The sequence below is a fragment of the Eptatretus burgeri genome, chromosome 17 (genome assembly GCF_056783735.1).
Source record: "Eptatretus burgeri isolate ZD-2024b chromosome 17, Ebu_testis_v1, whole genome shotgun sequence".
In the NCBI taxonomy this organism is placed as follows: Eukaryota; Metazoa; Chordata; class Myxini; order Myxiniformes; family Myxinidae; genus Eptatretus; species Eptatretus burgeri.
The window spans coordinates 20756148-20783114 of record NC_140977.1 but is presented as its reverse complement, the minus strand read 5'-3'; the positions used below and the strand labels follow the sequence as shown (position 1 = coordinate 20783114).

General features: G+C 44.9%; 1 protein-coding gene across 1 annotated transcript in view; it reads right to left on the bottom strand.

Moving 5' to 3' along the window:
- CAB39 (calcium binding protein 39) overlaps window positions 1–26967 on the bottom strand; it is a 49167-nt gene that overhangs the window by 14743 nt on the left and 7457 nt on the right. The window contains exons 4-8 of the mRNA XM_085863077.1: window positions 17871–17989; window positions 13436–13604; window positions 11934–11993; window positions 11670–11735; window positions 11328–11471 (exon numbers count right to left, since the gene is read on the bottom strand). Coding sequence (XP_085719203.1) covers window positions 11328–11471; window positions 11670–11735; window positions 11934–11993; window positions 13436–13604; window positions 17871–17989 — 558 coding nt within the window. The remainder of the gene's footprint in view (window positions 1–11327; window positions 11472–11669; window positions 11736–11933; window positions 11994–13435; window positions 13605–17870; window positions 17990–26967) is intronic.

The window sequence follows — 26967 nt, the reverse complement described above, 5'->3', positions numbered from 1 at the left end:
AAGGGAGTGGGTATATACAGTGACAGGCAAAGGCGATAGGTGGGAGGGAGACAGGTAGGTAGGTCCGAGCCCGCCTTCCAAGTGGCCAGCACCACCGCACTCCCTCCACCAACCTCCACTGAACGGCAAAGGCTGGCCAACTTCATCGGCTGGCCGTGTTTTGCTTCAAGGCAGAGGCCGGCCAACTTCATCGGCAGCTGTTGTTTTGCTGCAAGGCCTGTGCCATCGGCTGGCCGTGTTTTGCTTCAAGGCCTGTGCCGGCCCACTTCATCTGCCGGCTGGCCGTTTTCTTCAAGGCCTGTGCCGGCCAGTTCGTCTGCCGACTGTGTTTGCCTGCAGCGGCCTTCTTCTGCGGGCTGTGTTGCCTGCACCTTTGCCATGCCATGCCCACTGCCCACGTTCACCAGCCCCGTTCAAATTTTGCTTTGCCCCCCCCCTGTTCATTGCCATGTGCGCCAGGATCAAGGCAACAGTTTGCAAGCTGCAAGAACTGCCCTGTTGGCAGCTACAACACGGGCCTGCAGTGGCGGCCCGTGCACCATGTTGTGTTCATCCATCCATTCGTTGTGTTTATTGCGTGTGCCACTTGAGCTGGCACGGAGACTGCGTTTGTGCAGCCCATGCACCGTTGTGGTTCACTGCGTTCAGTTCAAAAAGGAAGGCCTTGGACTGCGTGTGAGCAGCCAGCCACGTTCCCTGTCACCTGCATTGTTTTGAGCCAGAGACTGCATGCGAGCAGCCTGGCTCCCTGCTAACTGTTTTCTTTTTGCAGAGTTCAGTGATCCTGGGCCATGGTTTAGTGTAAAATTTGTAAGTTAAGGTTAAGATGTACTGTAAATATGAGTGCGCCCCCGGCATGTTTGTCTTAGCGCCGGCAATTTTATTTAAGTCGTCCGTGTGAGTGAGTTTGTTTAGGTAGTTACGCAGCCCTCAGGTTATTTATTTTGGGGACACGAATACCATGAATGTCGCACTCAGGGATCCGTAGGTAAAATGTACTAGGGGAAAACTACACATGATGGCACACGAAAATTTGACGACTCGGGACGAGTCTGTAAAAAGGGGAGGGGGTCGTGTTGTGGTTACCAAATTCGCAAACCACCATTCAGGTCCCTTAGGTGAGGTATCTCGGTAAGTATATGTGTAGTTAGGCCCAAACCCGTTGTCTAGTGGGAATACATGTCATTCATGCGTGCTGCGACTCTTCAGGATAGCCGTTTTTCTTTTACTATCTTTATTTTGGACCAACCGCCATTATTACCACCACCAACCACGTCTCAACAGTCGTCACAAACATCAACCACCCACCACAACGCCGCTTCACCACAACAGCCACGACCTTTACCGTCACACCTCGCAACCGTCGCATCGCCACCGTTCTTGCGCCGCTTGTGGGTACTGGTATTGGACTCGTGCAGGGCGCGCGCTGAACAGCGTGTACAAAACCACGGACTTTCCGCTCCAAAAACGGATCAAAAACGACTCACGCCCACTTTTGTTCCGTCCAATCGGTGAGCAAGGGGCGATTTGGCCCCGCCTCCAGGGCGTTGGAGGGCGGTCGCTATATGCAAATTCATGGATCAAAATGCATTCACGCTCACTTTTTCTCGGGCCAATGGGGAGCGAGGTGAAAGGTCGAAGGCAGGGGGTCAAAGGCGAAGCCACGGGGCTGATATAAGCGGCTGCGGTCGTCGTGTGCGTTGTCGTAGTCGTGTGCGGTGGTTGTGTGTGCGTTGGATGTGTGTGCGTTGGAAGGAGTTCGCAGGAGGAAGAGTTCGGAGTTGGAGTCGGAGCGAAGAGGACGGAGCTGTGGAGAGGTGGCGGCGGCGAGGGCAGACGAGGGGGTGCTCGCATCGGTGCCGGGAGCTGCACACCAGGGAGGCCGACGGCGCGACCTGGTCGAGGTGGAGATGCTCGTCGCGGGACCCGAGACAGAGTAAAAATCCTCCTTTCCCCGAGCATCAGCAACCCCCTCCTGTTTCCCCCCGCGCTGAGATAGTGCGACCAAGGGGGCCCCCTTCCCACCCCCTACCAGACACTGTCCGCGAGGCCCGCGGAGTTGAGGCACCATCGCCGCTCCGCGTCTCATCACCAGACGGGTAGGCCCGACCCGGTCTCGGCCTCAGGCCCGCCTCATCCTTGAGGGTGTTCTTTTTCTTTTGCTTTGGGAATATGTGTTGTCGGCGCCGTCTGTGAAGTAGAATTGTATAAGTGTTGCCGTGTGCTCGGTAGTCGGATAGCTCTGCATTGTGTCTTCGCTTTCACATTTGCTTTTTGTGTAAAATTGCATTGTGTTTCTTCTTCTTTTTCTATGTGCTTTTGGTGGAATTGTATATGTGTGCTTTCCGTTCATCGCGAATAAATGTGCTTTATGTTGAACTGTTTCCCGCTTCGCTTCGTCATTTCTTTCATTGAATCCTCAGCTTGCTTCACGTAAAGGGTTGGTAGTGGGCTGAATACGCCCGATAATTAATCGAACCGTCAAGGCCGACGATAACACCGCTCGGTTATCCCGATAGTACGGAACGGGTCGCTTAAGTGGCCCGTGTCCGAAGTCGACTTGCGGCGAGGTGCGATCGCCCGGTCTACCCTCCGTGTGGGTACTTAGGTAGGTCGAATTTGGCGAGCAACCCTATCCCACGCGGGGGCCGATTGGCTCGATCGCGGTGAGACCGAAAGGTCCACCCGTGACTGGTTCCCGGCGTTAGTCCGAGAGGGTCACGACTGGATTGTCCGTCCGGTGGGCGACGTGCCGCGATTCGAGTTACGTGGCCGTCCGCACGCCGGCGGGCGCGAATCCGCACCAATATTTACCACGTGAACTACGATAAAAATATAAAAGAGCTGGATATTAATAATGGTATATAATAATTTTTATGCAGGGGTTCCCTGAGACATGAAAACTATTTCAAGGGTTCCACAAGGGTAAAAAGGTTGAGAAACGCTGCTCTATATCTTTGGAGATCTCGTCTCCGGATCTTCAAAGTGGAATCCATTTGTCCTTTCGACACACCAACCTGTTCAAGTTTCATCCGAATCCGTCCATAACTTTTTGAGACATCCTGCTCTTAGACAGACAAACAGACAGATGGGGGTTAAAATAGCCTAACCCTCCTCCTCGCCCCCCCCTCCTATCTTATTTGCACATAACTTCATTGCCATATCTTTGATCCTCATTTGTGTTCAACCAAAATCCTTCCTGACCGTACATCTCCATACTAATTAGTGGGTCAAATTCCAAATTATGCACTTTCGGCCCTTCCTACCCCATTCACTTTGTCACTGTCCCCTTTTAGTTTACATCTCCACCTGTTGTTTTTCACAGTCAGATCACCATGACAAAAGGTATAAATAACTACACCCCCTTGGAAACTTTGCATGCTTGTTGGATCCGAACTGATATCTATGCTTGAAGATGGTTCATGAGGAACTTCGTTATTAATTGCAGGACGAAACAAGCACTTTCTATGACCAAAGCAAGATCTTTTATGACAAAGGCAACAAACAGCATTCAAAGATTTTGACCAGTTTTGATGCAGAGGCATCTGGATGCACCCAATAGAAGGGTTAAATATTGCAAGTTGGCATTTAATTTACAAAGTTCCATCTTGTTCTGAAAACAGTTCGTTTAGCTTTCATATTGCAGCATTTTTTGCAATCCAGTACAATTTAGGGGTCCCTTGGGACCAGTTTAACCACTTTAATCCATCTTGCAAGTTTGTGGGATTAGTTTTGTTCATACCCAAATGACCTTCCTCTACCTCCATCGTTTTACAGCCATGTTCCTCTCCAGAGCACTCTTACTCATTCTTGTGCTATGCCTCCTTTCCTCCGAGTGTATGTCCACCTCACCCCAGCCCCCGCATAATGAAGAATCCAACGTTATATAAAGCCTGACCCAACACGTGAACTTTCCGACCTGGATTTATGCCAATGGCAAATCCTCCATTCTTGACTTGCTCATGATCACTTTTCCTGCACATATCCTACTCCTCCACTGGTTCATCTGATCACCTGCTTGTGAGAACAAACATCTCTCATGTCCTCAAAACCTGCTCTGCTGCTCTTGCACATCCTCTTTCTGCTCCACTCACCCTATCAATTGCCCCAAGTCATCTTCCATTCTCCTTGAACATGAGCTATCATCAATGCATTATTATATACACTACTGGTTAAAAGTTTTAGAAAACCCCCATTTTTCCAGTTTTTACTGAAATTTAAGCAGTTTGATGTTGCAATGTACTCTGACATTAAAGCATAGAACAAATAAACAATTGCAGATAAAAAAAGAAATAATGGAATCGTTTTGTTGAACAAAATTTAATCTAAATTATTGACTCATCAAAGTATCCACCTTTTGCAGATATTACAGCCGAACATACTCGTGGCATTCTTTCTACAATGGAAATCAAATATTGTTCCGAAAGTTCTTCCCAACACTGTTGCAGTAGTTCCCACAAATGTGTTGCACTTGTAGGTTGCTTTGCTTTCACCCTTCTGTCCAGTTCATCCCAAACCAGCTCGATGGGGTTTAAGTCTGGAGACTGTGCTGGCCATTCCATGATTTTAAGCCTACCATCTTGTTCTTTTCTTCTAAGGTAGTTATGACATAGCCTGGAGGTATGTTTTGGGTCGTTATCTTGCTGTAGGATGAACCCCTGACCAACGAGGCGTAGACCAGAGGGTATTGCATGGCGCTGAAAAATGCTGTGGTAGTCCTTTTGGTTCAGGGTGCCAGTCACTCTGTGCAAGTCGGCGACTCTGGATCCAGCAAAAGAGCCCCAGATCATCACGCTTCCTCCTCCATGTTTGATAGTTGGTGTCACACACTGACGAACCATCCCTTTTGCCTAATCGATGGCGTACAAAAACTCTGCGTGATGAAACGAAGATTTCAAATTTTGATTCATCGGTCCGTAAGACCTTCCAGTTTTCAGTCGTCCACTGGCGGTGCTTCATGGCCCAAGAAAGCCTCTTTTTCTTATTTTGCCATCTCAGTAATGGCTTTCTTATTGCCACTCGACCTGTCAAACCTGCAGCTCAAAGTATTCTCTTCACAGTTGAAACTGAGACTTCCTTACTTCGACCGGTGTTAAGCTGTGCTTGAAGCTGCTGTCCTGTGAGCCGCCTATCACGCAAGCTGTTGACTCTCAGAGACTTGTCTTCTGATTGTGTTGTGGCTTTGGGTCTGCCAGACCTCTTCCTGTCAGAGTTTCCTCCAGTTTCCAAGTGCCTTTTGATGGTGTAGGAAACTGTACTCACTGACATCTTGGCTTCTTTGCAATTTCTCTGAAGGAAAGACCGACACTTTTAAGGGTTATAATAGTCTGTCTGTCTTCCTTTGTTAAATTGTCTTTTTCTCGCCATTATGATAGCAATATACTACTTCCTGCAGTGCAATAGTGTCCAAATAATGTTTCAGAGGGTATAGCAACACAGTCTGTTCCAACACTGCTTTTATATAGACAGAGGAGTTGTAACTAATCATCAAAAGTTGGGACACCTGTCAGAATTGTTTGCATCAACTTTCAAGGCTTAAATTTACTTCCATTGCTGCAGAACAGCTGCAGTTGCGAACCCATTACTTGTTCCCTGAAAAGGGCTTTTTTAACAACTCTGAAATTTACATTATTTTTCAGTTTTTGGTAACCTAAACTATGTTTTTTAACCTCTGGCAGTTTACCGCTTAGCTTTGTACCATTTCAGGTTATTCACTGGACTTGAACTGCTTAAATTTCAGTAAAAACTGGAAAAATGGGGGTGTTCTAAAACTTTTGACCAGTAGTGTATAACAATGCAAAAACCGATCCATTTAACAACAGACCTATTAGCTTACTTCTAATCATTAGAAAGGTTATGGAATCTATAATCGCAGTTGATATTAAATCCTTCCTTTTCTCCAACAACCTTGTCTCAGATCACCAATTTGGATTCAGACAAGATCACTCCACCTTGAACATGCTGCTTCGACTCTCCCAATAATGAATATCAGATATGAGATTAGGGCCATTTCTCTGAACACATCTCTGTATCCAATACTGTCTGGCTTCCTGCCTTGCTCTCCAAACTCTCTGCCTCTGGCATCCATGGGAGTAGACCAGCCAAGAACCAAAATTGTGACTTTTACCTGCATGGAATGTTAACAGCCGGCACCCATGCTAAATCAATCAGTCATAGGTCAGACAGAAATACTAGGGTGGATGCCACTAAAAATTTTGACCTTAAAGGTCATTTTGTGCCCCCAAAAAGGTCAAATTTCAAAGTCTTCCAAATATAGTCATGTAATATATCAAAAGAAAGGTATGGAAGAGAAAAACTGTTCGGTACTATTTTTAGGTCAGAATATTGATCTCAGAAGTAGGTCATGTCGGTCAAAGTCCACCCTAGTGTAATAATATATAGTCCACCCAAGTATAATACCGAAAAGTAGTCAGGAAAAAAATACTACTACTTTTATATAATATTTATTTAAATTGCCAAGAATTAATATATACAGATGCATCTTTTGAAGTATTATTAAAAACAAATGGCATTAGAATATCAAATTAGAACAAATGAATATATTTTTAACAAAAATTTGATGTGTATGCAATATGTATTCGACAGAAATAGTGTTCAATCTGATGGATTACAACTGTCAATAGAATTGCAGCCACAGGCATTTGTACATTTCATATTGTTTTTGAAGCAGGTGCATCTAGCAGTGTTGCACTTTGTTTTGCAAGAGCAGGTCACAAGTTCGAGGCAGGACAATGATACAGGAGGTAGCCTGGTCCATTGAGGTTTCAGACAACCTTACTCCTTCTTCCAAACATCTGGGGGAAATGTCACAACAATAGTTTCCATCTCTGCCTGAAGCCAAATCTTGGCCTGGTCGTTGGCACGTTGCACATGAAGCTCCAAAGCATCACGTGTTGGAGGAAGCAGTTCCAGGCCTGTCTGACTGACTCTCTCTGACTGTCTAGTGTCTGACAGAGTCTGACTCTCTAGTGTCAGTGACTTGATGGCATCTGACGGCCTGTATCATCTGGCCTGTTTTGTGACATTCGAACGACGCACTAAAGGAACACCTCAAGAAGTTGAACCAGATCTGGATGAGTACATGACGAAGTTCTGCTCTGATTTGGACATTGGGCTTTCAAGAGGTAATACTTATGACATGGCGGATGTGTGGTGCAGATACCAGGACATGTGTGCTGAGAGAAACATCCCTGTTCATAACAGTTATCAGTCCAGAATAACAACCTTCTACGAAAAGGTTAAGAAAATGATCGGTTCAAAGGCAGGATATGTCAAACCCCTTTCAAATAGAGCACCAATAATGTACCCTGGTGAAAAGTCTAACTTAATTCTGTCAAAGGCATTGACAAAAAAATTCATCAACACGGTGGTTTATCCTCAGATTCGGAATCCACAGAAGATGAAGATGTTGGTGCTGTTGGATTTAATCAAGGAAATATCTATCAAGAAATGGTACCTGTGGCACTGAGAATCAAAAAAGATCTCACAGACAGTCCAGGTTATTCCAGCAGTTGGCAAGGACTTGATCAAGAACATGTTGCACAAGTTATCCCAATCAGCTTGTATCTATTTCTGCGCTTACTGTTCAGTGATGCGGATGATCTTCATGAGGGAATTGAAGAAGACAACAGTATCAAGCAGAGTGTGTGCAGCATTGCTCAAGACGTTGTGTCAGCAGTGTCTAAGAAACAAAAGTTGACATGGAAACATATTGGTTTCGGACTTGCACTCCACCAAGCTACACGTTCCGAGGCACTTTTGGATCTCTCCATGCAGCGAACAATACCATTGATATTGATACGGTTCGAAGAATCGATGCGTCGATAGCTCAAAACATTCTTCAAAGATTTGTGGAAAATGGAAATGTCGATGGAAGTCCAGGGCTGCAAACAATTGATCGTGCAAGATTGAACATGTTCAGCACAGCCAAGACAGGCCTGGAACTGCTTCCTCCAACACGTGATGCTTTGGAGCTTCATGTGCAACGCGCCAACTACCAGGCCAAGATTTGGCTTCAGGCAGAGATGGAAACTATTGTTGTGACATTTCCCCCAGATGCTTGGAAGAAGGAGTCAGGTTGTCTGAAACCTCAATGGACCAGGCTACCTCCTGTACCATTGTGCTGCCTCGAACTTGTGACCTGCTCTTGCAAAACGAAGTGCAACACTGCTAGATGCACCTGCTTCAAAAACAATATGAAATGTACAAATGCCTGTGGCTGCGATTCTATTGACTTGTAATCCATCAGATTGAACACTATTTCTGTCAAATACATATTGCATACACATCAAACTTTTGTTAAAAAAACATATTCATTTGTTCTAATTTGATATTCTAATGCCATTTGTTTTTTAATAATACTTCAATAGATGCATCTGTATATATTTATTCTTGGCAATTTAAATAAATATTATATAATAGTAGTAGTATTTTTTTTCCTGACTACTTTTCGGTATTATACTTGGGTGGACTATATATTATTATACGAGGGTGGAGTTTGACCGACATGACCTACTTCTGAGATAAATATTTTGAACTAAAAATAGTACCAAACGGGTTGTCTCTTCCATACCTTTCTTTTGATATATTACATGAGTATATTTGGATGACTTTGAAATTTGACCTTTTTGGGGGCACAAAATGACCTTGAAATGACCTTTAAGGTCAAAATTTTTAGTGGCATCCACCCTAGTATTTCTGTCTGACCTATGACTGATTGATTTAGCATGGGTGCCAGCTATTAACATTCCATGCAGGTAAAAGTTTTTTTTTTTTTAACATTTTTGCTTCTTGGCTGGTCTACTATGGCCACCTCCTCTCCTGGCTTATAACTTCCTCCACTCTCATAACCAACGTGTGGCTCTCAACAGGATCCTCTCGTCTCTTCCTGTTGATGCTGGAGTGCCCCAAGGCAGTGGTCTGGGCCCCATTTTATTCCTAATCTTCATGAATGATCTCTCAGACTCTGGAAAATCCCCTTTATCTATTTGCTGATGCCTCCAACCTGTGCCTTGACATCCCTCATCCTTCAGACAGACAGGTAGCATTTCGCAGTCCCTTCTCTCTATTCAGACATTGCGAGAATCACAAGCTGGTCAAACACTTGGAATATGTCTTTCAATCTTGACAAATCTCTCTATCTCTATCTCTCTCTCTCCCAAAAGACTCTCACAATGCTATATAAACTAAGGACCTAAAAAAAAAAAAATCACTGGAAAATCCCACAATAAAGCTTTGTCTGATGGGCCTAGCACTTTCACATCACGAACAGGTCGGTGGCCTCTCTGTCTTCTACCAACTCATTTCTGGTCTTGCACCCTCTGCTCTTTTGCTTCGTCCACCCCCCCCCAACCCCAGATTTCTGTAGGGCACATTTGATCTGCCAGAAACCCACTTCGAGTGAAACTACCAAAATTCAGGTTCACTGCTCACCTCCACTCATTTGTTCCTCGTTTCTCTCGATTGTGGACAGAACTTCCTCAGTCCAATTCCATTTTTCCCTTCAGGGATTCAAGACGGGTGTTCATTACCACCTCAGCTCGTTCTCCAATCATACTCATGATATTTTCTACCCTCACGAACCCTCCCCTCGCCTGGTGTTGGCTTAGCGGTTAGGGTGGTGGCTTGGGATCCTCGGGTCCTGAGTTTGAGCCCAGTTGGCCACTGAATTACCAGGGGGTTGACTCAGCCTGTCATCCTTCCGAGATTGGTGAAATGAGCATCAGTATACTGGTAATAGGGGCACTGCATCAGCGGCATAGCCGTGCTCCTAACCAATGATGCAACCACCAGCCAAAAAGGAAACACATGATGGGAACTAACCCTCCCCAAGCCCATACTTTTCTTTCCAGGTGAAGTGATAGGCCCATTAGATTAAGTTTTCTCCCCCCCCTTCCACTTCTTTTTTTTTTTGTTCCTTTTCTTGTTCATCTTCAGCCCCCCTCCTTGTTGTGTTCAACCTATGTGTCCTCTTCACCCTCCCCTTTATCTTATTCTTCCCCAAGACCATTCTTCCTCAAAAATCCCCCTACCCTGCTGTTGACCCCCCCCAACCCCCTCCCCATTTCCACTGGGTTCTTCTTGTTCTGTTGTATTCTGGTCAGGTCTGTGTTCCAAATCTTCCACAAGTCGAGGCATTTATTTTTCATTGTAAAAGCTCCAAATGGAGTAGCCAGGTAATAAAAAATACTACTGAAGAGCACCAAACAAAGACCAGAAAAACCTGATCGTCCAAGTTGAAATACTGCATTGCATTGAGACATCGTGAATAAAATTGAGACTTAATCACACCAGTGGGTTGTGTCAACAAGGGGGTAAGGGAGGAGGAGGAGGAGGAGGAGGAGGAGGAGATTGGGACCATACTCTGTGCAGAGCGTTGGTGCTGCCTAAGCAGTCTCCTTGGCTCTTGGGCACAATCCTGGACGGGTCGCCACTCCGACACAGTATACCAGCATGCTGGCACTCGTTTTGCCAACCTCGGAAGAATGACAGGTCGAGTTAACCCCACCTGGTATTAATTCAACAGTTGAGCAGGGTTTGAACTCAGGATCCTTGTATCCAAAGCCCACCACCCTAACCATTACACCAACACCAGGCATAGGGAGGGTGACCCCATAAGTATATAAATCAAATTCAACATTAACCAGCAGCTGAAATGGTGTGCAAATAAGGTTTGACATCTGAGCTCAGCAGTTCCTCCTTCCCTCTGACACCCATTTGGAATCTTCAGGCATTTTACCTGCCTCAAGCCAGGTAACCATTACAATGTTTGTTCATTAAACAAAATCCTTATGCTCCATGTCACAAAATAATTTTGAGGAAGCACAAGAAGTGCCAAAATCAATCAATGAAATGAACATTCAATATTCCTCAGTCACTTCATTACAAGCTCCTCTTTTTGCTCAGTTGAAGGGTAGGGCCTGAAACGTCAATGCTTTGTGTTTGTTTCCAGTGCAAAACTGCAACCATTTTGGTTCTCTATTATATATTCTCACATTTAAGTGTTTTCTTTTTCTGTGCCACCAACGCAGACTGTCAGTTCTTTGCTGGAATTAGTAACTATTCAGTAGTAATTAGTAACTATCCATAACCAGACTCAGTAGTGTAATGGTTAGAGCGTCCGCATGTGTAAAAATTAAAAAAATTTAAAAAGTGCAAGAAACAACAAGGTTCATCAAGTGTTCTGGAGTCATTTGCTAATTGTGTAGGACATTAATACACTGGAAGCCAAGCTACTTGAGAGGAGTATCAAAAATAAATAAAAAATTTAAAAAGGGAGGTGAACATCTATTTACACTTCGGCCCACCTTGAACACGTGGAAAGCCTCAAACTGGATGTTGCGGCTTTTGTCCCTCAGAAGATTCATCATTAGCTTGAGGTTTTCAGGACGGCTGATGTAGCGGGTCATCACGGTGAAATTATGCCGGTCAAGGAGTAGTTCACCGAGAAGCTGGTGGGAGGAAAGTGGGGGGAAAGTATTTGATTGTTGCTTTGCAAAAACAATTCAGTTGCAGTTCCTTGGTCAGGAAAGGCCAGCGTTCTTGCACTCAAAAGCAATACTGCGTCGACTCATTGACCGACCGTCCACCTCCACCAAGCAAGCCGGGCATTCTCTCAAACTCACCAGGCTTGCCAATTATTCACTCACCTTGAGAGACTGCCGTTTGGTGACATAATTCTCTGAATTCAGAAGCTTTTCATACTCCCCAAAAATCTGAAGAGGTAAAAGGATGCAAGAAACCACAAACGGTCAGGAATAACACCTCTTCCACAAGGACCACAATTTATCCTCACACTATCGCATCAAACATTTCGGTATATCGAAGACTTGTTCAACACACAATAGAAATTACTCGAATATCAGAATACAGGAAAGGCAAGAGACAGAAAAAGATTATAGACAAATGCCAACCCGCTCGTAATGCTCTTCCAGGAACTCCGCACACATTATCTTGTGCCGGGTAAGGAGGTCCTGCCAAACACAGCATTCCAGGTTATCATGTGCAAGATGAGACAAATCCATAATGGACTGCCCTCCTCAAATGCTACACTTTCACATCCACCATTTACCCACTTCCATACCTACACTCTTTCATGCACCACGTGCTAACATACCCTGTCTTGCCCGAAATGTACCATGAAAAAGCAAACATATCAATTCTTACCCAAAAATGTCCTGTGTCTACGATACGGCCTGCAACCGCCTCATGCTAAAAAGCAAGGATAAAGCTCCAAGTCCCCATGAGCAAGAATAGCAGGAGCTTGAGGCAAGTGACGTTATAACACAGCTTCTATGGACAATGTTATCACAACACTCACACATGGGCAAGAAACAGAACCTCCATATTGTCTTTCGTTAAACAGCTATGGAAATCTTTTGCAAATGCGGCCACATCTGAATAGACACCACTGTATATTGCAGTTTTCCCATCATTTATCTTTGCAGCAACACCACTGACAAGTGTGCCAGCAGCTACAATTAGAAGTGGAGCAAAGTCGATGGCACACCATTGCAAATCGCCATTAGGAAAAGTTGAAAGATGGCAAAAAGTTCCACCAAGAGTGAACCGATATCAAATTTTGAGTGGGGGGGGGGGAAACTTGTCTTGACCTCTATGGCCTTTAGACACGAATCGGGGGTCAGATGCAATTTTTTTTTTTTTTTTACATATTTCATGTGTCCACCCCAATGTGGTTTGCATATAGAAATTTTAATTTTGAAAGTTTAAAAAGGTGTCCGTAATTGCATTTCTTAGTATATGACCTTTTGACCCTGCTCTGGGGCCCGAGGCCAAAATGATACTGCTCTCGCATCTTCTTGCCATCACAACCACCAAGTTTGGTGAATTTCTGCATAACTGTTAAGGAGGCGATAGCATGATGGACAGACACACAGACAGAGACAGAGCCAGAGCCGATTACAATATCCCCCACCACTCTCCCTTCCCACCCCCCCCCCGTTTTTTCCCATGAAGCGTAGGGATAATAAGGCTCTAAAGTCAGAACAGCTGCTAGAACTACGTGCATCGATAAGCAGCTGCACACAATATGCTCAACATGGAGAATGGCATCAAAGCCATTCAAGCATGAACTATTCAGGGCTTAACTTGAGCAGGAAGGGCATGGGCTGGGGGAGGGGGTCGTTCATGGCTCCACTGATGTTGGAGCACAAAAGGGTGAGTGGAGATGCTAGTTGTATAGTATGGGCACGGCACAAACTTGTGAGTGAAGACGACGCAGAGATGCATCACTGGTCGTACGTAATTTTCAATACTCTAATGATCTACCTCCTTTCAAAATTAATTTGAGGACGGAACTACAGTGCAGGTCACAGATGAGCCAAAGTAGAAAGGGACTTGAAACATGCCTTTGCCCGCTGGAGATGCATTTTTAGAAGTACACATGTCCCTTTACCTTAAAAGTTGCAAAGGCGTCAGAGGCGATGTCGAACGTAGACATTTCGACGTAGCGGAAAAAGTGATAGAACTGCTCCGAGTACAGCAGGATCCGAGCGAGCGCTTCGTGCCGGATGCACTCGCGCAGCATGATGCCACAGTTCAATGCAATGTCTGGGCTTTCATACCTGCAGGCCAAAGCATGCAGCACATCAATAATGACGACGCTTTTTGTCCTTAAAAACACCGAATTAATTAAATTTATTTAACTTCTCAATTCAAGCCAATTGCTGCTCGGATAATATTAGCAAGTGAATTGCACGTTTCAACGTAAGAGAAAAGTACATAAAGCTATTCGCACAAAACATCGCCAACCCCACCCCCCCCTGCACAATCAAAGTTTATTTTCTTTCAAAGTTTCAAAAGATAGTGAAAGTTTTAACGAGAAATGTTAGGATCATAGATCGATGAATGATGACAAGACCTCAACAAGTGCAAAAGCAAAGGTTATGGGGCATCGTTCAACCACAAACCGACTCGTCACATTTTGGTCTTTGAAGACCCCCCCACAGGTCATCTAAACAATGGACCACCTTCCAAAGGGGAGGAGGGGGAAGGGGTGTGTGCAATGATCGCATGGATTTTGACATGTTAACATCAACAGCTCCAGATAACACTGTTTCTGCCATAATGGCTTCAACACCAGCACAATACGGTAACTAAAATGTGTAGATATATATATATATATATATATATATATATATATATATATATATATATATATATATATATATATATATATATATATACATACACAAGTATACTTATGTGTATAAATGTATGTGGATATGTATATATTGTCACAGAGCCGTGGGAATTTAGAAAAAAAAACAACAAATTAGCGGCAACTACTCAGAGTAATTTGGACTCACGGAAATAACTGAGCAGTCAAGAGGTGATCGTTATCCTAATAGCCTAATCCGTTGCATCACCACGATTGCTAATTTGAATATAAATGAACCCACTGGCGTAATTTCATTAAATTTATTTTCCAAGCTTTTCCGTGCCGCGGAAGGTGAATACCACAGCTTGTTCCACACAGACATGACTGTCAAAGGACATTAGCTGATGCGATTCCTCGATAAAGGGATTACCAATTGACATGATTGTACAGAGCTTGTTCACGTGAGCCTTGAAGGTTTGCTGTGTCGAAAGGCCATCCTCATGGCTTTTGAAATCATTAGGATCGTCTCCCTTGAAATAGTGGGTATAGGCACTGGTTTTTTGGGGGTTTAAAAAAAATATACAATGTTGAGGCTCATATAACAGCCAACACACAGAACGTATAACAAGGGGAGCAGGAGACAAGAGGGGCAGGAGAGGGAAACAAAACAGTGGGGAACAGATACATTAGGAGATCTGTGGAAGGGGGATGGGGCGGGGTACACGGGGTAAACATAAGGAGAGAATACAAATAAACATGATCGTGCACATAGACGGGAAGACGGGTAGGCCTCAGGGAACCCCGATATGACAAGACTGACGAATACTCACCAAATTAGCACAAGCTTTGAAACAAAACCAAACTAGGAAAACACAGTAAACATGGAGGCAACAAAATAAACAGTCAAAACGCTACAAACAACGACCGGAAGCTTCTCTTTCAGAAAAAAAGTCAGTAGAGACCCCTGGAGAGAACCAACCGTAGCTCAAAAATCAGAACTGGAAGTTTTGAGATTTGCACTTCCCCAAGTCCTTTCGTTTCAAAGTTACGGTGAAAAAGGTAAATTTTGATAATGGAGGCAGCGGCCATCTTGCAAAACCCCAATCCGGGAGTCGTAATTTGGGCACCACCTGAAGAATATTTTATGTGGTCCAACTAACAACTGTACCAAGTTTGGACCAGCATGTAACGATCTCTGCAAAATTAGGAGCTAAGCCACAGAACTACAGGGTGAGGGGGGGGGGGTCATGGACTTGGGTTTGGGGGGGGGGGTCGTGGACTTGGGTTTGGGGGGTAGTGGACTTGGGTTTGGGGGGTCGTGGACTTGGGTTTGGGGGGGTCGTGGACTTGGGTTTGGGGGGGTCGTGGACTTGGGTTTGGGGGGGTCGTGGACTTGGGTTTGGGGGGGTCGTGGACTTGGGTTTGGGGGGTCGTGGACTTGGGTTTGGGGGGTCGTGGACTTGGGTTTGGGGGGTCGTGGACTTGGGTTTGGGGGGTCGTGGACTTGGGTTTGGGGGGTCGTGGACTTGGGTTTGGGGGGCCGTGGACTTGGGTTTGGGGGCCGTGGACTTGGGTTTGGGGGCCGTGGACTTGGGTTTGGGGGGGGTCGTGGACTTGGGTTTGGGAGGGGGTCGTGGACTTGGCGTTTGGGAGGGGGTCGTGGACTTGGCGCTGAGGGGGTGGGTCGTGGACTTGGGGCTGAGGGGGTGGGTCGTGGACTTGGGGCTGAGGGGGTGGTCGTGGACTTGGGGCTGAGGGGGGTGGTCGTGGACTTGGGGCTGAGGGGGTGGTCGTGGACTTGGGGCTGAGGGGGGTGGTCGTGGACTTGGGGCTGAGGGGGTGGTCGTGGACTTGGGGCTGAGGGGGTGGTCGTGGACTTGGGGCTGAGGGGGTGGTCGTGGACTTGGGGCTGAGGGGGTGGTCGTGGACTTGGGGCTGAGGGGGTGGTCGTGGACTTGGGGCTGAGGGGGTGGTCGTGGACTTGGGGCTGAGGGGGTGGTCGTGGACTTGGGGCTGAGGGGGTGGTCGTGGACTTGGGGCTGAGGGGGTGGTCGTGGACTTGGGGCTGAGGGGGTGGTCGTGGACTTGGGGCTGAGGGGGTGGTCGTGGACTTGGGGCTGAGGGGGTGGTCGTGGACTTGGGGCTGAGGGGGTGGTCGTGGACTTGGGGCTGAGGGGGTGGTCGTGGACTTGGGGCTGAGGGGGTGGTCGTGGACTTGGGGCTGAGGGGGTGGTCGTGGACTTGGGGCTGAGGGGGTGGTCGTGGACTTGGGGCTGAGGGGGTGGTCGTGGACTTGGGGCTGAGGGGGTGGTCGTGGACTTGGGGCTGAGGGGGTGGTCGTGGACTTGGGGCTGAGGGGGTGGTCGTGGACTTGGGGCTGAGGGGGTGGTCGTGGACTTGGGGCTGAGGGGGGTCGTGGACTTGGGGCTGAGGGGGGGGTCGGGACTTGGGGCTGAGGGGGGTCGTGGACTTGGGGCTGAGGGGGGGGGTCGGGACTTGGGGCTGGGGTGGGGAGGAAAGGATACTAATGCAATAAAAGCCTTATTTTGTTTCTTCATTTCTCTGATGATTTTCTCTTTAACTACTTGACTGGGGACCATAAACCCATATCAATAGAAAGGTCTTTGGTGGATGTTGAAGATCCCGATGAGTTCTGGTTGTATATTATTTTTTCCATTACAAATGACCTTATACTTTGCTTTTATGATTTAGCTCACTTAAACTGCTATTGTTACGGAAGATGGGGTGGGGAGGGGTTTGAAGACTTGGGGCTTGGTTGAGGACTTGAAGAAGAAAGGGGGGGGGGGAGAGGACAGCGATTTTGAGTGAGGGGGGTAGGGAGGGACAATGAGTTTGGAGAGGGGGTTGAAGATGGAGTGGGGAGGGGATTGAAGCCTTGGGGTTGGATGGGGGAGGGGGAGCAGTTAAGGACTTGAAGTCACAAGACCCCTTAAATATGCATAGTAAAAACAAGATAAATGATGTTCCATTACAGCCATTGCTGCACGATTTATGACCAATAAGCATCATCTGTCACATTAATGCATTATCTACTGCCTTAGTACAGCACCGTTAGGACAGAGTTTTGCGGTTGGGAATGAAGATGTTTATAATCTGTTCTCCAACAAACAGCAACAGCGTGATGTCACCATCAAGTTGCGTTATACTGCGACCCCTAGGGGCCATCTCACAGCATTAATCAATCCTTGTGTGCGACGGTTCAAAAGGCCACATGCATTTTTCTCTGCTTGTAGCATTTGACAAATGGTGACAGATCCTCACTCAGTAACAAATTGCCTGACAAAATTAATAAATTCCGGTTACTCTCACACCTTGCAAAGTACAGGGTGGGTCAAGGTTGTGGGCATGGAGGAAAAAAAAAATCTGTGTTGAAACTTATCAAAAACCCAATTGAATTCCAGTATCGGCGAAGGCTCGTGCCGGTCTGTGTCGGTAAACAAAATAAACAATGGATTTTATAAAACCGGAGGTTAGCCAGAGTGAACTTGCTGGCGTGGGAAGTGAGGTGCGGCCGAGGTTTCGAGCCCTCACCTTTATGCTCTTAAGACTAATGCTTGAAATGAGTCGCACTTCACTTCCCACAGTGTGTCACCACTAATGAACTTTCAGTTGATGAAAAAAATATATATATTCAGTTTTTTGGTTTGTTTGTTTTTCTATTTTCTTCAGCACCCTCCAGCTCATCAATTTCCAGCAATCACACACACACCCTCTGAGCAGGAGGAAGAGCAGGCTCTCGTTGGCACAGATGTACTCAACAGTTGGAGAACGTGTGCCGATCTGTCGCCGGACGATGTTGCTGAAGATCTGAGCCACGTCCTTCTTACCCTATGGAGAACAAAGGAAACGTTGCACGGTTAGGGGCGGTGAGCTCGCGTAGAGAGAGAATGCATACAAGGAGGGTACAAAATAGACACATGTATTGTACGAATGAAACATATTTATGCTGCCATAATGTACGACTGATTATGAAAGCGATCGTCATTCCACCAGGGAGCGATAAAACCACTCTACAAACCAGACAAGCAATGCTCTCATTAGAAATAAAAATAAATCAATATGTCCTCCAATTTATATTATTTAGGAGGGCAGGATGTTGTTGTTCTTCTTTCGGCTGCTCCCGTGAGGGGTCGCCATAGCGGATCATCCGTTATGATCCGCATACTGATTTGGCACAGGTTTTACGCCGGATGCCCTTCCTGACGCAACCCTGGTCGCCTCTTACGACACAGGGATATGGATTGGGTTTCGCCATGATTCTGGGCTGCCCTACACCCTCTCATAGCGCGGCCCCGCACAGAGCACCCGTCCTCAAGCGATCCTCCAACCCAAGCCTCCGAGTAGCCGGATTACAGGCGCACGCCACTACGCCCGGTTAGAAGGGCAGGATCTCGACAACAAATGTCATGCATAGCACGATACTTGTGAAATCCGAATAAATAAAAAAATAGTTGCCATGAAAACAGTAATTTGGCAATTTCGGAAGATGAGACCCATCAAGTGCTTTACACGATTGATTGTTGTACAAAATAAGTTTGGATGATAAGTTTTCTAATTGTGGCCTAATAGGTGTTCTACATGTTTTAGATGGCCTTGTCCCCGACCTTGACTAATTTTGACCAGATTGCACACACAATTAACACACATATGTACGAATAAGCTGTGCAAGTTTCAATTTGATATCTGCAAAATGGTTTGAGGTTATAGTAATAATAAAATCACAGACAGTCCCATTTGATGACAATGGGGTGAGAAAGTGTCGTCACGGAAACTGCTGACATGTCAAAACGGTTAAATCGATCATTCTGATTTTTGATGAACCAATTCAGTGACCGAATATGCAAATTCTGTTCAAATTTTAAGTCAATCGGATGAAAATTGAATATTTTAGAAACTAGACCTTGAGGTCTAAAATTTTTGACCTTGACCGCTTGGAAATGGCCGACTGGAAGCGATTGACCAACCACAGATTATAAATTTGGTCCAAGTTCCAAATTTAAATATGGAATTTAAATTTTCAACTGAATTTGGTCCATTTTCTAATTTATAATGAAAATGAAAATAAGAACAATAATAACTAGAAGGGCACTCGGTAGAGAGCATACTGCCGCCACGTAATGCCCGATCCATGAGAACATATTGGGCCCAATACATTTTTCAAATATCATGCTATATATATCGTTTTTGGCCCTATCTCTCAATGGTGAAGAATTACTTTGAGAATTAAATAATTCTTGTATCCAGATCCAGATTTGCATCTTCACCAAAATTGAAGCAATTCGTCCTTGTGACACACCCAACCTGTCCACAAAATTTCATCCAGATCCGTCCACCTTTTGAGATATCCTGTACACAGACAAACAGACAGACAGAGACAGAAAGGGGTGAAAACACAACCTACTTCACCTTTGGTGGCAGAGGTAATAATAATAATAATAATAATAATAATAATGGGTTCCCTTACAAGGAACTTCAACCTAGGATGCCATTGGGTCCATCAAGCCTGTGCAATGGTTGTAACCTATGGTTGTTTGTCTGCGCTCGACTTTCTATAAATGCCGAGCATCAAGCAAAGAAGCAGCACGTACCATTTTTGAAGTCTTTGGAAGGATTCGGCTGGGGTCGGGTTTGAATCGCCGACCTCCCAGACTCTGACTGGACTGGACTAACCATTACGTCACCAAGTCTGGTTAAATTCTTCAACAACCAGAATTATTAAATGCACAACATAATGTCATTGCATTTGAAATAAATTTGAGAAATGTCTGGATTGAAGGCAATGTACACCCATATTTTGAGTAGTTGACTTGGATGTTAAAGGACGAATAGTCTCGGTGTACGATGTCCGTTCAAAAGGTTATCGGCACGAGACAATAATACAAAACGCTCCAACTCGTTATATTTGTCGATATTGTCCCTCAAATTCAATGCACTCACTACATTTGACCGTTAAACTGTTTATGCCGGTAAAATAGAAGTTTTCAGATTGATTATTTAGCAAGTTGCTTTCATCGGTTCTTCATCGTCGGCAGACATTGGAATCTATCCAGAGTGATGGCCAAGCAGATGGGACTTCAAATGTCAAAGCAGATAGTAGTTACAAAGAGAGAGTTCAGGGCTACATGGAGGGTGAACCAGTTGCTTGAAGTCACAAATGACAGTCTGCACATGGGCCTTGCATACATTGTTGAGGAAGAGGAGGGGGAGGAGGATGAAGAGGAGGGGAATCACACCTTTTGGCAATATCTCCACATTTTGTCTCGACTGATGCCAAGATTTTTTAGTGACGCTGGCATAATAACCCCACGATTGTAGTTTTGAGAGGCATATCAAATCAGCAAGATTCCCATGATGTCCGAGAAATAACAAGGCCATGATCTTTCCGGCTGAGAGAGAGTGTGAGGTTTCTGTGGGTGGTGACCCCCCCCCCCTCCCTCCCTGTACTTCCACTGCATGGTTTCCAATTTTGTTTCAGGATCCCAGTGGTGAAGCCACGTTTGTTCACCAGCTACAATATTATCGATAGAGGCATGGAACCGTGCTGAACCACGCGAGAAGCTCACGACACGATACCAGCCATTGCTGTTGATGTTGGATGCTAAGGTTTTGGGAAACTCATCTTGCCAAGACCTTGATCATGGCCTAGGTGATCGTCGATGAATGTGAAAACGCTGTCTTGAGCAATAAGTTTCGGGGACATTTTGGCAATGTCAACATGGGTGATCTCCATATTTAATATCTGGAATCGGACAAAGAATCCAGGATTCCAACAGCACGACCCATCACAAATTGCAAAAATTATTTCACTAATATAATGCGCTGACAGCATCCTCAAACAAAAATGGCACTCGTAAGAGTGCATACCTCCGGCAAGCTGAACAGTTTACTTATTGTATCCACCGATAGGGCGGATCTGCATCCGGGCCTCAACCATAATCCAATCGGCTTGTTTGTGTCACCTACCAAACTCATCCACCAAATTTTGTCATCACTCATCCACAACATTGAGATACTATGCTATATATCGTTTTTAGAACCATCTCTCAATGGTGAAGAATCGCTTTTATTTAGTTCTCGTATCCACATCTGGATTGGAATCTTGACCAAAATCAAATCAATTCTTCCTTGTACACACCCAACCTGTCCACCAAGTTTTGTCTAAATCCGTCCATAACTTTTTGAGATATCGTGCTATATGTAGTTTTTGGCCCTATCAGTCAATGGTGAAGAATCACTTTTATAATTCCAGTATCTCGATCCAGATCTGGATCGTAATCAAAATCTAATAAATTTGTCTTTGTCACACACCCAACCTGCCCACCAAATTTCGTCTGAATCTGTCCATAACTTTTTGAGATATCCTGCTCAAAAGACACACACACACGTGAAAACATAACATCCGTCCACCTTCGGTGGCGGAGGTAACAACGTTTCAAAACTTTCTACCAAAATATAATTTGGGGAAAAGATTATTTTGGGAAAATAGGTAACATCATAACTATCATTGTGTCATGTAATTTTCATAAATGTATGTGGAAAAAACTATGGGCCCAGACTGAGAATCAAACCCAGGTCCTCTAGCAAGCCGTACCAGCACTCTGCCATCTGAGCTATCTGGGCGACCCACTGGCTGAGCGACGCAATTCTTCCACATATACAAGTGCCACTCTCGAGAGGGTCTTCCCCCTGTAGGGGGACATCTGGGTCTCCCAGATAGCTCAGATGGCAGAGCACTGGTATGGTTTACCAGAGGACCTGGGTTCGATTCCCTGTGTGGGCCCGTAATTTTTTCCCACATACGTTTATGATGGTTCTATCCTGTTCATTTCTCATTGTGTAATTTTCCTATAAACAGGACAAGGTGAAGAACCAAAGTTCATTGCACTGTAGCAATATGTACATCAAATTTGTTTAAAGCACATGACAAGGTACCATGTAGATTACAGAAGGTTGTTGGCTGAAGTAACAACTTGTGGAGTGGTTGATAGAGTAACTAACTCGAATGAAAACTAGCTTGGTGATAGGAAGCAATGGGTGGCTGTGAGTGGGAGGATGTCTGCCTAGGAGGTTTACGTTATGGGGTACCAAAGGGATGACGACGACGACATTTATGATTGACTAGCAAATACAACCCGTCGCAATATAACTTACATCTATGATATGGGCAGTAAGATAGAGTCACCTTGCCAAAATTAGACTGTTGTGAAATGTCTGATGTTGGGTGAGGTCACCATACGTTGTACAACACAAGTTTGAGTTTAAAGGTACATAGAATCAGAATGTATATGATTATTCTTATTATTATTATTATTATTATTATTATTATGCCTCCTCTGATGAAGTCACTGGGTACGTGCGTGCCCTAATTTTCTGTTTTCTCTGCAACTGCTTATCTGATTCATATGATATTTTCACCAGAGGTGCGACTACTCATGTAGAATGTTTGAATGATAATTATGATGTCATAGGTCACGTAGTGTGGCAGCCATTGTTGGAAAAAAAGGAAAAAACTTTGGATCTCTATCTCCAAAACAGCTCCATGGAAAAAAAAAAAAAGAAACTTCGGACGTGTCAAGTACTCCCTATTGCAAACAAGGGTGATTTTTTTGATGTCATTAGTGGCCTCTTTATGACGTCATAATTGCATACATCAAACTTTATCAAATCAGTATGAAAAAAAAATTGTTTTAAATTTCAACCGGATCGGACGCATGGCCTGGCAGCCAGAATTATTTAATATTTTGAATCTGGATTCAGGGATTTTAATCAAACCTGATACAAGTATTATAATGATGTAATAATGTGGGCGGAGGCATATCTGGCGACGTCGCGATGTCGAAGAGTGCCATTCTAGTTTGTTTTGTTTTTTTTGATGCGATGACTGATTTGTAGGTAATGAACAAAAAAAGTCGTTTTTAATTCTAATAATTTTTTGAAGTGTCAAAGTTATTATTTTTAAACCCAACCTGGTGGGTACCACCACTTAAAATTCCAGAAACAAATCATGGTCGTTGCATCATCTGTGTGACATCATCGACAGAACGATTGTCTCAGCAAGCAAGCAAGCAAAAGGTCATAGCCGCGCAACTCGCTTCACTCGCCAGAAAGTGAATATGATGAATAATTTTCTGATCAAGAATCCTTAGATCACCACGATAGTCAAAATCATGACGTCGAAGATGCTGAAATACCGTAGATGTATGAATCTGAGGTCATGAAATACCTGGAGGTCACAACAATCGGGATGATGTCGAAGAAAGACTCGGCAATAACAACTGGCAACGTAGTAAATCATAGAGCTAGAACACGGTAAATGTAGAGTTTAGTGGTATTTTGATGCAACACTTCTCTGTAATTATTGTAGGAACTACAATGGCCTCGGCAGAGCACATACCTCCGCTTGGCTGAACAGTTTATATTTTATATCCACTGAGAGGCCACCAGCAACCCCATCTGAATGAAACTGCCCAAATCCAGAACCATTGCTCACCTCCACTCATTTGTTCTTCTTTCTCGCCCCCCCCCCCCCCCACCTGCAAAATTTTGCTTGCGTATTCATCTTGTCCACAACTTGCTTTGTCCCCTAGCCCTCATCGTTACCCACATCCCTTGTTTGTCCGTCTCAGACTACTTTCCCCCTAAACTCTGCTGTTGGCATTTCTCCTTTCTCCTGTTGTTCCTTGTTATATTGTGTCCTGATCTGTTCTGTGTCCTTTCTCATCCACAAGCATAGACCATGTATTAATTTTTTTTAATAAAAAAAATTTGTTCAACTGTTGGGACAACAGTACCGTACGTACATGCACAAATATACATTGATGCCGATATCATTAATGTAATGTATATGTGTTTCATTGAGAAAAAAAAAAATTGCATCTTTAAATCAAGGGTGCATGGAGCAAAGTTGTCACTGATTGATGAATTAGTTACTTCATGGCATTGGAAACACACCCTACCCCTTGGACATGCATCCCCACGCTCCCCCCATGTGTTACGGCATTTTGAATGGGCCCTTTTCCACAGCTGTTCTGTCCATTTTCTCCATTTCCATTTGATTATAATCATCTCATATCTTCATGGGGATCGTGTCGGCTTTTAATCATCTCAATCGACTCGTCCCAAACTGGGAATACAGACATTCTCAAGACTTTGCGTTCAGAGCATATGTATGCCGCATGTAAACATAAGTCCTGCAGTAAAAGTATCCTCAGGATGACGAGGTGGGTCACGTGATATACGACGTTATGACATCCAGATATTTATTCAAGAAAAAAAACAAAACACAATGATCAAGTGTGAAATAGAATAAACTCCCTCACTCTATTCTTTCCCATTCTTCCCTCCAGGCCTTCAAAACACCTGTTCACCACCACCTCTTATCATCCCCCATCCAAATCCTCGATCTTTTCTACCCCCGATAATCCACCCAAGCCCACTTCCTTCAAATTTTCTGCTTTCCTTCCTGAAAGTCCCTGTAATGTCCATCTTCTATTCCCCATGTTCCCCATCCCGTCCCTCTCCCTTCCACAGATCTCCTAATGTGTCTGTTCCCCACCATTTCGTCCCTCCCACTCCCGCCCCTCTTGTCTCATGCCCCCTTGATGTGCGTTGTGTGTTAGCTCTCACACGAGCCTCGACAAGGTATACAAAAATAAAAAAAGTGAAGCCATATTTATTCATTAAACTAAACATGAATTTCTGATTACGTGGACCTTTAATGAGGCTAACAATCGGTTTTTATCCCCACGATTTTTTGAAAACAAAAAAAAAGACGGGACTATTGTAATCGTGTGCGTGTGTGTGTGTGTGTGTGTGTGTGTGTGTGTGTGTGTGTGTGTGTGTGTGTGTGTGTGTGTGTGTGTGTGTGTGTGTGTGTGTGTGTGTGTGTGTGTCCATCCGTCCATCTCCTAAACAGTAGTGCAGAAATTCAAACTTGGTAGTTCGGAGCACCAATGGCAAGAAGGCGCAAGGGCAGTCATTTTTGGCCCTGCCCCCTAAGGTGGGGTTAAAAGGTCAAAGACCAAAGAAATTAATTAATTAATTAATTAACGCAACTATGGGCGCAACATTTTTAACATTTAAAAATGCAAATGTATGCAATGAACATTGGGGAAAGCAGGAAATAACGTAACGGTTTTTGCATTTCAGCCCCGGGTCCATGTCTCGTGGGAGAGGCGGGAGGGGGGGGAGGGGGAGGGGACTTGGTCACAGAGGCCAAAAAAGGGGAAAAAAATGTTTTACTCAAAATTTGATATTGGGTCATTCCTGGTGAAACTTTTTGCCATCTTTGAACTTTGTTTTAGGTGGGAAGCGTGAGGACTTGCGATGGTACGCCATCGACATCAGTCTAGTTTAAGGTTATTGCTGTTTTTGAGCACTTGTTGGTATTTCCTGCAGCCCTACTGGACTTGAGAAGCAAAACTATTAGTGTTATGAGATACAGATTAGGGACCCAAGGGGGGGGAGGGGGACGTTAGTGTAATCGGAAGCGTCATGGTGCTTTCATAGATAGATCACGTAAAGGACGGTAACAGATACGGGGTAAGATTTTTAACTGGCTACAATTTAAAGGTCATATTAACTGGTAATGGGCACTGAAGCAGGGTGGATGTGTGTCGGGCACCCCCTGTTGGTCACGACCATGACAGCAATTGCTAGCGTATTGCACGGGTTCATGGTCACCATTTGTGTTAAAGGGTGCTCGTGACACTGTAACACACAGATATTTAATATCCAGAAAATGAAAGTAAATTAACCCTCAGGAGTGAGAGAGATCTTTTTCATTCATTGAAACCAGGTTCCCTCCTTCTGCATCTTACTATAATTCACTGTCTGTCTGTTCCCAGATACCGCAAAAAGGGCTGAACTGATCGCAACTATTTTTTGGGTACGTGTAATCCTGGGACCCATTGGAGTAAAATAGGCATAAATATAACATCACCCCCTTGACGCCTCCCGTCGGGAGTGGGTGCTTCTAGTCTGTTTAACTTTCCGAGTGAAAGGATGTCATTTTCCACATTTTCTAAAGCAGACTGGGTCTTCTCCACTCAATGGTATTTGGTGATGGTGAAAACATGGGTTTTGATGCTCATTTTGTGGTATGTTGCGTCATCCCATTGTAGTTTTCAGAAGTATTGTCAAAATCGACCTTCCCTTCTCACCCCCCCCCCCAACTCCCTCAACGGTGAAATGGGGCTCATGCAATGCCCTCCTTCATTTTTTTTCTGATACAATGTTGTGCATCTGTGGACAAAGTTACGTACTTTAGTGTATTTTGAAGGAAATAGTGAAGGAAATCTCGTCCATTTCCTACTGTGCGCAAACTTTGATTTGACTGGCCCTTCTCGGGCACTTCATCTCCTCTTCAGAATCAAAACTCAAACCATCCGATGATGATACGCTCTCACTTTCGCCACTCTGATAATTTACCAATGCAGCCCGCTTGGTCACAACATGGCCGTCCGGTTTTAGCTTGATATGCAAGGTAACGGCAGAGTCCAGGCTTTCCATGTCCAAGGCTCTTTAAAGCCAAGCACCCATTTGGTTACTGTGGAGTACAAATGAGGGGTGAGGAGGGGCACCTTTTATCAAACACGGTGACCGCACCAACAGTGCGTTCACATTTTGATGAGACCCTCTCGCAGACCTCACGATCACTACACATGTATCAAACCAATGTCCGTGTCCCACTCTATCCCCAATGCTTGAAAATATATTCCACAGGCTCAATCCTGTAGAATAAAGCGAGTCCAAATAGGTAGCACTGGTACCATGTCCATAGGCTGCAGGTCATCAAACTCTCCATG